The sequence below is a fragment of the Ceratotherium simum genome, chromosome 38 (assembly GCF_057802395.1).
Source record: "Ceratotherium simum simum isolate JZ-2026a chromosome 38, ASM5780239v1, whole genome shotgun sequence".
Classification (NCBI taxonomy): domain Eukaryota; kingdom Metazoa; phylum Chordata; class Mammalia; order Perissodactyla; family Rhinocerotidae; genus Ceratotherium; species Ceratotherium simum.
In genome coordinates this window covers 5,730,596-5,743,037 of record NC_141937.1, presented here as the reverse complement: position 1 = coordinate 5,743,037, position 12,442 = coordinate 5,730,596, and the positions used below count along the sequence as shown (strand labels likewise).

Genomic DNA, 12,442 nt, shown 5'->3' with positions numbered 1-12,442 from the left:
ATATTAGTAAGAATTATGGTACCGTACTCATGTGGCTGTTAGGAGGATTGAATAAGGTGATGTGTTTATATTGCATAGCATAGTATTCAGCAAGCAAAAAATGTTTAAAAAAAGCTTAGTTGCTATCATTATTATCATTGCCATCATCATTTTCGTTTCCAGGTTTGTTTCTTTATCATCACCTGAGAGACTGAGTTATTTGAAATCTGTTATTTTTCTATAGTATATTTGCCAGGAGTATAGACCATAATAAAATATCATTGGTAATTGTGTCTATCTGCTCTATAATCAAGTATGAATGGTATTATAAAGTTGTTTTATATGCTACTAAACTTTAATTTACTATATAAATAAAGCTACATTCCATTTCCTTGAATGCTCTGTTGTCATTTCAGCCTCCCTTTAAATCAAAAGATTCAAGGTCAGTAGTTTTGAACTTTGAACATATTTATACACATAGTAATTACTTATATATAATTCATCTTTGCTGTCACTACTCTTGCAGTTTTAAAAAGACTTTGACCCTTATATCCCATTCTTCCCCTATACTCCATTCTTCTGATACATTGAAATAAGGTAGTATTGAGGTGACAGAGTAAAGGAAAAGCAGTCTGTGGAGGGATGTTGAGTTCATTCAGACTTCGTGAGCATGATTGTAGAAAATCTAGGAGAGTGACTAGAAGAGAAGTAAGAGAACAAGAATAAAAGATGGGGGTTAAGGTTGTGAAATGGAACTGGCAGCTAAATAGGAGTCAGAAAACAGCAGGCCCAGCCCAAGATTCATGATCAAGGGAGACGATATCAAGGCTTCTATAGAGAGAGAGACAGTGATAATGAATACGGCAGAATGCTGTGGGGAAAGCTGTGGTATATTAATGTACAGTTTGTTATTTGATTTTAATGATGCCCCTCGATAATAAAAGCTCAGTTGCTCAATTCAGTAAATATTTGTTTAGGGCCAGTTATGTGTAAAGTCGGCGTGTACATATTGTCAAGAGTATAAAAATCAATGAGACATGGTTCTGGTATTCAACTGGGATCAAACTTTCTAATAGCTAGAATAAGACAATGCACAGAGAGCTGTAAGTTACAGTATGATACTTAGAGCAAAAGATTAAATATTCAAGAAGGGGAAAGAAAAGATATTCTGTAGATAGGTGATAAATAACTTGCCTAAAGTTTGGGAATAGGCCAGTTTACTTACAGCTTGGAGAGAATGTAAGCATATCATGGGACGGTGAGCGAGAAATGGCACCTGAAGTTAGTGTGGATTGAAATGAATAGGTGAATGAACGTACAGCAGCCTTTCTCTGTGAAGGCACAAATAAGCTTATGACTGCATTTCAGAGATTTTTCTACAAAACCATTTGGTCCTTGTGCTCAAGTTGTAAAAATCCACACTTATTTACAAAACTCATTCAGGATCAGTAATAGCTGAGATATAATTGTGGACAGGTTTGGAGAAGGGAGATGATGAACTCTGGTTTTGACATGTTGATTTGAGAGTGCTTTAAAGACACTGACGTACACATGTCAAGTTGGCAGTTGGAAATTGGAGGTCTAGAAATTGGCCGGGAGGACTGTGTGCTAGAAATGTGTATTTGGGAATATGTTGATGCAAAAATACCCGTGTTCTTCTGTATTGCTAAAGATTTGGTGGCACATAATATGAAATGACATTGGTTTGGGTGACTATAAAACAGACATTATCATAATTAGCGATAATGAGCTATTTTTTCCGCATTAGTCTCTCAGCTGTTTACTCCTGAAATAGTATTTGAAATGTATCTGTAAAAAGAAATTATTGCCTCACAGATCACAGTTTCTAAGAGATACATCGTTTTTGGTGTATACCCATTTTGTCATCCCTCCTCTCTGCTTCCTTTCAGTCTTTTCTTTGTCTGAAATTATTTATTGAAGTGAGAAATTTGGAGAGTGGATTCTTAACATAGGTATTTTAGGGTATAGAAGTAAGCACCCTATAATCTTATTCTATATCTTGTTTGTTTATGACTAGAACCTTTGTGGATATGTTTTATTGAATTCTCTATAGTATTTGCCAATATCAGATTGCCTTTATTTTCTGTTTAAGAAACAGAAAGAGAACATAGGGATAAATTATATTTATATTGAATAATTACTAGGCTCAGAACTCACTGTTGAAGGAATTAATCTTAAACTCTTTCTGAGTTAGAATGGACTACAATTGGATAAATGTAACTTCTGGGTAGAATGATCTTAAAGCCTTTTTTTAAATGAAGTTTGATAGGCTCGTAGATTAAAATATGTAGTTCTGTAAGGCCTGATGTGAAAAACCTGAGTCTCTGTCTCCCACTCTCTGCTGTCTAACCACCAGCAGCACCACCCACAGTCACTTCCTACTCTGTAAGAGATTCTTTTGGTATTTATACTCAACTGCTGCGTTGTGTACTTACCTTGCTATTAGTTGGCTTTTTTTCGTTTTCATCTCATTTTTTCATTGTATGAGAACTCAGTGGTCCCTTTTCATTTGGAAGCTCTTATACTTCAGTTTTGTTTTAAAAGTATATGTTATGTTGATGATTTTTCTCTCTTATACTTCCTTTTTTTTTTTTTTCTTGGTGAGTCATCTGTCGTTCAGTTTCTGAACGAACCTCTTGGCCTAGTTCTCTAATTTTTATACTATTCTCTACCATTTTCCATCTCTGTCTTTGCTGCTACTTGGAGGGAGAATTCCTCAGTTTTTATCTTCTAACCCCTTTATTAAGTTTTTCATTTCTACTATCATATTTTTAGTTTCAAGAGTTCCTTTTTATATTTTGAATTCTTTTAATAGCATTTTTTACTTGTTTTAAGGATGCAGTATCTTTTCTTAACTCTCTGAGGATTTTTGAGATTTTTCTTCTCCCTTCTCAGTGGTTGCTTTCTTCAGGTTGTTTTCTGTTTGCTGGGCTGGTCAGACTCCTCCGGGAAAGGTCTTCAATCTCCTGCCCACAATGTGTGGGCTGGGCTGCCTTCACTCTGGGTGTAGAATGGGGATGAAGGCTGGACACCTCAGCCTTCAGTGTGTAAATGATCCCATCAACTGCCCCTCAAAACCCAGTTCCAGAAAGAGAGTTCTTTAGGAATACATTTCTAGCCTTTGCTTGGGGAATTAGGGAGTGCTAGATAAACAGCTATTTGGGGACAGGGGATGTGGAGATTCAGCTGCTCCTTAAGAATTCAGCCAGTCTTCGCCCCACCCTTACCACTACTTGCATTGCTTCCAATTTCTTCTGCCTTTTGGGGAGGTCTGCAGTATAAATTTGTTCCTCCTCGCCTGGGGTCGCCTAAGTCAGTCCTTGACTACTTAGACATCTGCTTTCTAGTTTCTAAATTGTTTCCTTTCCCATTTTCTTCTTCCTTCAGAGTTTGTACATTTTAAACTCTACAGTATTTTAGAAGAATTTTAGGAGGAAGTGAAGCTACATGATTGCTTTAATTTCACCATCTTTGTCTATGTTTTTGTTCTTTTAACTGTTTTTAAAACTGTAAGCAAAACTTTATTTTGAAGCAAATATTGATAGGTATAACTTACTTTTGTATTTTTACAAAATACACTTAAGTTGTTGAATTAATTAGGAGTACACATTTACCAAGGTGTTTTACAACTCAAAAATTTATTCCTTCAATAAAGCATAATGTCAAATTATACTGCAACTTTGTTCTCTGTTCCTATCATGTAAATAATATCCTTTCCTTTTTAAATCCTCTGGCTTTTTGTCTTCCCCATGTATAAAAGTTTCTGTGGCAAGTCACTTATGATTTTAGTTTTTATTGCTAGACCTCTCTAAAATATTTTGGGTTATAAATGTTCCTCAAGTCTCCTTGTATTAGCATCTGTATGCATTAGTGTCTGCCACACACACATTAGCTTTTAGTGTCTTTGTTTACTAATTATAACATCTGTGTCAATGATAGGTTGGTTTCGATTGATTGATTTTTCTTATATATGTTATATTTTCTGCTTCTTTGCATGCCTGATAATTTCTGATTTAGGTGCCAGATAGTGTGATTTTTACCTTGTTAGGTGGTTATTTTGTGTTCCTGTAAGTATTCTTGAGTTTTTTTCTGGGACACAAAGTTAGTTGGAAACAGTTTGCTCCTTTGAGGTCTTGCTTTTAAGATTTAGGCAGTACTGAACGGTGCTCAGACTAGGTGTAATTATTTCCCACCACTGAGGCAAAACCCTCTGTATGCTTTATACCCACTGTGAATCATGAAGTCTTTCAGTCTGGCTCTGTGTGAGAACCAGCACTTGTACCTCGAATCCTCTGGGTGGTTCTTGCCCAGCCTCTGGTATTTCCTCCCATGCATGCAATGATCAGTGATCAGCTGAATGCTGGAGTGGACCTTGCGCAGGTCTCCAGAGTCCTTTTTCTGTGCAGCTCTTTCCAGTCCTCTTTTCTGTGAACTCGAGCTGTTTTGGTTTCCCTGGATTCTCAGCTTAGTCTCCTCAACCCAGGGAGTCAGCCTGGCACCCTTCCCAGGGCTACGGCCTGGAGACTCGCAAGCCTCGGAGCTGGGTCAGTAGTGGGGCTTATGTCATTGATTTCCCATCCCTCAGCCTCATTGTTCTTATTGCCTGAGGTCCAGGGGCTTGCGAACTGTTGTTTCTTATGTTTTGCCTGTTATGTTTTTGGTTATTTCAGGCAGGAGAATGAATCTTGTTCATATTATTATCTTGGCCAGAAGCAGAAGTCCCTTATTCATATGGATATAGACACACTTTTAGGTTCATCAAATAATATAAGTAACTTGATTGTTTATTAGATCTGCCTACAGAAAAAAACGGTAAATAAAGAAAAACTAATTTTGGTCAGTAAATATTTGTCAGCACTTTTCAACAAAAAACTTAAAATCTGAATTTAAAAATCGATTTTTTTTTTTGCCACAGTAGAGGTATATATACACATTTTATATTCTTTGGCATACAGATAACCCTGAAGTTCCCAATTTCTTGACTCATTGACTCTTTATTTTCTCCATTTTCCATGGTATCTCCTAGGCAAAAAGAAATACTTAATAGTTTTCTTTTTTTATTAAATAGTTACTTCCAAACAACTTAATTAGTATTTATATCAAAACAACTTAATGAAAAAAAAATTAAATTTTATTCATAAATAACCACATTATTTGTTAATGGAAGATGTGTGTTTCTTTTGGACACTGTTCAAATTCTCAAACCTGAGAATCAGATTGGGTACTGCCACCCTCTTTTCCTGTTCCAAATTGATTTTTGCATGGACTTCCTTTTTATTACAGCAACAGCTGAAAACCTCGCATTGAAAAGAGGACATCATCAGAAGGAAAGTAGCATGCTCTAATGTTGAAAAAAGTCAAGTATTTTGAGCTAGAAGTTTGCATGGTGTCTGACAGACATTGACTGTTGCTGTTCAGCTCTTGAAATTTCACATACCCCATGGTATTCCTGTGAGTGCACTGTGGTGACTCGGAGTTCACTCTTTGGGAACACATAGATGGCCTACCATAGGATGGTGTGCTTTGTCTAGTTTCTCGTTTCCCCTCACAACATTTGGATGCATTTTCATACTAGTGATATTAACAGAAATAAAGGCAGAAGCATATACTTGACTTAGAACTTATTTCTATCCTTATTGGCTAGCTCCATAGATTTTTCCTAGCATGGCCTCTGTAAATATGGAAGTTGTAGTAGAAAGCTGTTTTATTATATCAGTTTTATTAGTTTATACTTGTTTTATTTTCTTTGATTGGAGTCTCACCATTTAGTAAATAGTGACCTTTAAGATGAACATTCAACAACAGGTATTATTTATTGTTTATGTATAGTACCTTGCACTGAGCCAGGTGCGTTTATGTATACCATTTTTATACTTATTTATAAATTTATATTCTTATTTATTTAAAATTTTTAAAAAATGTATATTTATAAATTATATTTTATAAATCTATTTATGTACCATCTCTAAAACTTAAAACAAGAAGCAGTTCTGAAATTATTATATCTTAGGTGAAAGGGAAATGTGCCCAACTCTACTTCTAAACCTCCCTGTAGCTTGCCAGTGTTTCCATCCTGGGAGATATCCCTCACTTAGTGATTTGAAGACATCAAGGAAATGAACATAAATATTCTCTATTAAACTAGTACTTATGGGTTGATATAATTAAAGAGTGACCTTACAGGGCTAGTCTTGGTGGCCTAGTGGTTAAGTTGGCGTGCTCCACTTTAGCAGCCTGGGTTTGGTTCCCCGGGTGCGGACCTACACCACTCGTCTGTCAGTGGCCATGCTGTGGTGGCGGCTCACGTACAAAAAGAGGGAGATTGGCAACAGATGTTAACTCAGGTCAAATCTTCCTCAGTAAAAAAAAAGAGTGACCTTACAGTTCACTAATTTTGAAATAAGGTCTGAAGGAAATATAATTAAAACTATACTTACATTTATTTCTTGTTGTGATTATAATAAAATGTTTTTATATTTTACTACTTGAAATACTTAAAGCACATGGCATTTCTCTTATACAATAATGTCTATTTGCAAAATACTTTTCCTCATCTTGAATTTAGCCAATATTGTTAAGAATAGTTGTAACAAATTGAAAAGATCACTGAATTTGATTCAGCTCCTAAATTGTCAACTTATTGGTTATGTGACCTTGACAAGTGACTTACTTAAATTAACCTTGATAACTTTCTATTTACTCGTAAGTAAAATATAGAAATAATACCATGCTTTTCCTGATAACCTGTGGATGACACCATACTTAAGATTCTTAGTGCATAAGAACACTGCAGGGGTTGGGATTGCCTTGCTCACTGTTGTATCCTTAGTATCTGACTCCATTCTTGGTACATAGGAAGTGCTCAATAAATATTTTTTGAATTAGCTATCATTTGATCCAGTAGTAACACCCAGGCTTTTTGCCAGGAAAATAATTCAAAAGATTTATAATGTCATCATAGAAGAATAATGCAAACATAGCTTAAGTACTTGGCAACAGGTTAGTATTGTGAAAGATATACTCTGTCTTTGAAAAGAAAAAATTTGTAATAGTGTACTTTGTAAATTTTTTAGGAGGAGCAAAATAGAGGCAAGCCCAATTGGGAGCATCTCAATGAAGATTTACACGTACTAATCACTGTGGAAGACGCTCAAAACAGAGCAGAGATCAAACTAAAGAGAGCCGTTGAGGAAGTGAAGAAATTACTGGTACCTGCAGTAAGTAATAAGTTCCAAATCTTAGATTTGGGCCTCAACCCCTTTTTCAGTTTAATTTTAAATTATTGTAATGTTTATGTTAATAAAAAAAGGTTATTATTTGTTAGAAATTTTATTTAACCGCAAAATATAAAAATAATTTATAACTCATTTACTGTAGTATAATAGACCTAGACATTGCTCAAACTCTTACATGGGAATGCCTGTTTATATTTTGTGAAGGAAATGTTGTGAGGGAAGCAAACTCAATTAGTGACCTACTTTTCAAAAGTGTTATTGCCTTTATATCATTCTGTTATAGGATAAGAATGTAGATACGTTATCAGTAGGGTGGTGAAAGTTTTCTTTCTTTGTGTTTTTGGAGCAGTTTTTCATTGTATGTAAGGAACGACGGTACAGAAGTCTGTACGTCTGATATTTGTGTTGGGTGAACTGTATTAGTAGGAGCACGTTATTTGAGTTGCCTACGGTTTCCAAGTACTCTCCTAACGTAGCGTCTCCCATAGAAAGATTGTTTCATGGTGAAATTTTCCCATAATAATGATAAAATTTTCTCTTAGAAAAATAAGAGCTAACTTTTACTAATGTACCACCACCATTCTAGGCACTTTTCACACTTGAACTCGTAATATTTTTTCTAAGATAATAAAAACTATTAAAGTTCATATTTGGGGGTCTTAGATAAGACACTGAAAGTACTTTTGGAGGATGACATCTCATAAGAAATAATCCCAGACATTTCTGTGTTTTCATCTTCCATCCCTTCCATTGTCCTTCTCCCCCCTCTCTCCTCCCCCCTCCCTTTGTCTTTTCTTTGTTGTTACAGAACCCTTTAGTAACTTTAGAATGATGATTTGTAGCTTGAGAAATGATGATCGAACTACTACCAGAATATTATCTTTTTCAGTGAAAAATAAATGATTGGTTTTCTAAGTCATTAAAATTTGTTTGTTTATTTTTTTTGGTGGAAAAGGTTGGCCCTGAGCTAACATCTGTGCCCATCTTCCTCTATTTTATATGTGGGGTGCCCGTCATAGCGTGGTTTGACAAGCAGTGCATTGATCCGCACCTGGGATCCAAACTCGCAAAGCCCGCTCGCTGAAGCAGAGCGCACGAACTTAACCACTATGCCACCAGGCCAGCCCCTAAAATATTTTTTATATTAGTAAAAATATATGGAAATGTAGACCCTAACTTGCTATTGAAAAAACTAGGAATACTGTTATTATTCTGTCCAACAAAAATTTATCTGCTGTTCTTTAGCCCCACATAGTCTATTCTACAGATAAACTTACAAGTCATAAACATTTTCTTTTTACTTGACAAAATTAACTCCTTGGAAGAAAAGAATTTCATGTAAATTCTGTTCGATAGATCTTATGAGGAATATAAACAAACAGATTAAATATAAACTAAAATCTATATTTGTGCACTATTAAACCACATAATCTTTCTCCTTTTCCTTAATAATTATGCAACATTGAAAAGCTGTATAGAAAAGGGTTTTTTTCTCAGCATACTAGACTGTTAGTTCCATAAACACAAAAAGTTATTTAACATTAAGATTTTTATTGCTATGTGTAGCCAAAAATATTAAGCTCATATAATACTAAGCAAATGAGTTCTGCTTATATAGCAAATAGACCAGTGTCTAATAATTAAAACTATTACCTATTAGATTATTCTAATCATTCTGTAAGCTACTTTTCTTCTAAAAGAGCATTGAATAAGAAGCTGTGTTAGTAACTAGTTATGTGTCTTTCAGAAAGTTAGTAAACTTCTCTTTGTCTTTTTCCTCATTTACAAAATGAGAGTTGGGGCAAATGACCTCTAAGGACCATTTTGGTTTTAAAATTGTTCATCTTTGAATATTAAAAGGTGGCAGTAGATAAAAATTGACAGAAAACTTTTTTAAAAATTGCACGTAATTTACATTTTAAAGGAAAATAACACTTTTGATGATTAATTTATCTCCTTTGGAAATATTTTTAGGATTGTTATTAATTACTACCTCTGAAGGAATAAAACTTTCTTAGAATTAAAAATTATGGAGTAAAAATACTTTAAGGTATGGGTACTATAAGGTGATTTAACCTTGTAATTTCTTATTCCTGTTCATTTCATTACATAAGTTTATTGTAACATGGATGCTATATTGGAATTTATTTTAATTAAACTGAACATTGTTGTACATTTCTGGTGATGGTACCCAGGTAAAGGTTTAAACAAAACAGAAGCTTTACAATCCTTGAAATATCAAGTGATTTGGGTTTTTACTTAAATAGTTTTTGGGGAGACAGAATGCATAGTATTTGAGAGATGAGTTCTGGATTTGAATCCCATTTTGTGGCTTTTTACTGTCTGCATTTCCTCATCTATAAGTTTGGAACCTCGTTAAACTCCTATATAGTTATTGTGAAATTAAATGAGATGATACATGAAGAATGCTTAGCGTAATGCCAGCACATAATTGTTCCATAAAAGTTTGATGCAGCTTTTTGGCATTGTGTGAGTACTATTGGTTTATAGTTGTATAGGTTTATGTGTTATTCCTTCTAAATGCTGATTATAAAAGGGATGAATTAGTTCAAATTGGAGAAAATATAAGTTCTTTCCCAACTCGTGGTTATTCTTTTTAAGCAAATTGGTTTGGCCCTTACAAAAAAATCCAGTATTTTAGTTTATAATGAGTTTAGGCTCATTAGTTTATCATTGCTTAAATATTTTCAAAAAAATATTTTTAGATCAAAAAGATGGACCAGTCTTGATCTTCTGAAAAGAATTCACATATTGAATTTGGCTAATTCTGATGTTTTTCTCGCTGTTCGTGTAAAAGTTATAATGGGAATGATATAGAGACCAGCAGTTATTTTGAAATGTATTATTTAAGATGCCCTCATAGTGAATTGAGAATTGTAGAACAGAGTCATCGCCCTAACTCAGTGGAATGTGACTAAGGGGTGTCAGAGTCACTGCAGAAAAGAGAACATATTTCTTATCAGCATTTGCGTTTTGTCTAACCTCAGATTGCCCTTCCAAGGAGCTGCCAATGGATTTTTTAAATTTATTCTTGTATGACATGAAAACTTTTTGAAACTTTTTTGTAGTTTTAATGTTTCAAAATTTATTTTAAGAATAGTGATGCTAAGAATTTTATTCTGTTGACCATTTCAGTTGCAGATGCTTACCTAACGTGAGTTAACAGAAATTACAAGCCTTTTATATTTGAAATTTTTAGTTGTGCCTTTCTGTCTCTTCGATATTCTGTTATCACTATCCAGAAAAATACCAAACTCAGTCAAGTTTACTTCCTATATCTCTTAAATTTGCTCATTTTCTTTCACCCCCCCTTTTCTTTACTCTAATTCAAGCCACAGTCCTCTCAGAACCCCACAACTGGTGTCCCTACTTTTGTAGTCTTCGGCTTCTCAAACCCATCTTTACATTGCAGTCTATTCATACCTTTTCCTGCTTAAAAACCTTTTAGTGGTTCCCTCTTATTCTGAGAAAAGAAAACAGAATTCCTTAACATGGTACAAGTTGCTTCATGATTTGCCATAGCTTATCTTTGAGGCTTCATTTTTCACTCTCCCTCGTACATGTAGTACACACACACATACACACACCATACCCACAGATTGAGTCATTTGTTCCACACCATACCCACAAATTGAGTCATTCTTTATTAATTTGAGTTTCTTGAAACTTCAGTCTTCCTCTCACCTCTGGCGTTTTGTAGTTCATTTAACAAATGTTTATTGCACGCTTATACTCTGTCAGCTTTTGAGGATACAGAGAGAATAAATAAAGCTGACCAACAAAGTGCCTGCCATCATGAAGCTTACCTTTTGGTCTGGGAGGGGGAGTTATATTACTGACAATAAGCAAAAACAAATATAAACTATATTAGGTTATGATGAAGTGATGTGAAGAAAAACAAATCTGGGTAAGGTAATAAAGAACTGTGGATTAGAGAAATACTGCTCTGTATGGGATGATTAGAGAATGCTCTGAGAAGGTGAAGTTTATTTAAAAAAAACTAATTGAAATGTGGTGCAATTATTTTGATATCCAAGGAGTTTTCTAAGTGAAGAGAACAGAAAGTGCAGTGGCCCTGAGACGTGTTTGAGGTGTAGCAACGGGATCCAGTGAGGAGCTCAGTGAGTAGGTGGGAAGTCAAGTCAGTGGGAGGATGAAGAGATGGCAGGTTCCAGAGGCCTGTAGCCCCTGATAAGGATATTGGATTTTAGTCTGAGCTGAAAAGCCATTGGAGGAATTTGAGGAGAGGAATGACATGGTCTGATATTTCTTTTTTTTTTTTTTTAATTTTTTGTTTATTGCAGTAACATTGGTTTATAACATTGTAAAAATTTCAGGTGTACATCATTGTACTTCTATTTCTGCATAGATTACATCATGTTCACCACCAAAATACTAATTACAACCCATCACCACACACATGTACCCAATTATCCCTTTCACCCTCCTCCCTCCCCCCTTCCCCTCTGGTAACCACCAATCCAATCTCTGTCCCTATGTGTTTGTTTATTGTTGTTATTATCTACTACTTAATGAAGGAAATCATACGGTATTTGACCTTCTCCCTCTGACTTATTTCACTTTGCATCATGCCCTCAATGTCCATCCATGTTGTCACAAATGGCTGGATTTCATCGTTTCTTATGGCTGAGTAGTATTCCATTGTGTATATATACCACAGCTTTTTTGGTATTCGTCCCATTCGTCCCTTGATGGGCACTTAGGTTGCTTCCAAGTCTTGGCTATCATGAATAAGGGTGCAATGAACACAGGGGTGCATGTACCTTTGCAAATTGGTGTTTTCAAGTTCTTTGGATAAATACCCAACAGTGGAATAGCTGGATCATATGGTAGTTCTATCGTTGATTTTTTGAGGAATCTCCATACTGTTTTCCATAGTGGCTGCACCAGTTTGCACTCCCACCAGCAGTGTATGAGAGTTCCCTTCTCTCCACAACCTCTCCAACACATGTTGTTTCCTGTCTTGTTAATTATAGCCATTCTGACGGGCGTGAGGTGATATCTCATTGTAGTTTTGATTTGCATTTCCCTGATAGTTAGTGATTTTGAACATCTTTTCATGTGTCTGTTGGCCATCTGTATATCTTCTTTGGAGAAATGTCTGTTCAGGTCTTTTGCCCATTTTTTAATTGGGTTGGTAGGTTTTTTGTTGTTGAGATGCATGA

At 35.1% G+C, this 12,442-nt stretch overlaps 1 protein-coding gene across 6 annotated transcripts in view; it reads left to right on the top strand.

Moving 5' to 3' along the window:
* The window catches only part of QKI (QKI, KH domain containing RNA binding), a 148,413-nt gene that overhangs the window by 92,477 nt on the left and 43,494 nt on the right, over nt 1-12,442 (top strand). For all 6 annotated transcript variants that reach the window (XM_087425046.1, XM_087425044.1, XM_087425043.1 and 3 more), the window contains exon 4: nt 7,074-7,217. In XM_087425046.1, the coding sequence (XP_087281172.1) occupies nt 7,074-7,217 (144 nt within the window). The remainder of the gene's footprint in view (nt 1-7,073; nt 7,218-12,442) is intronic.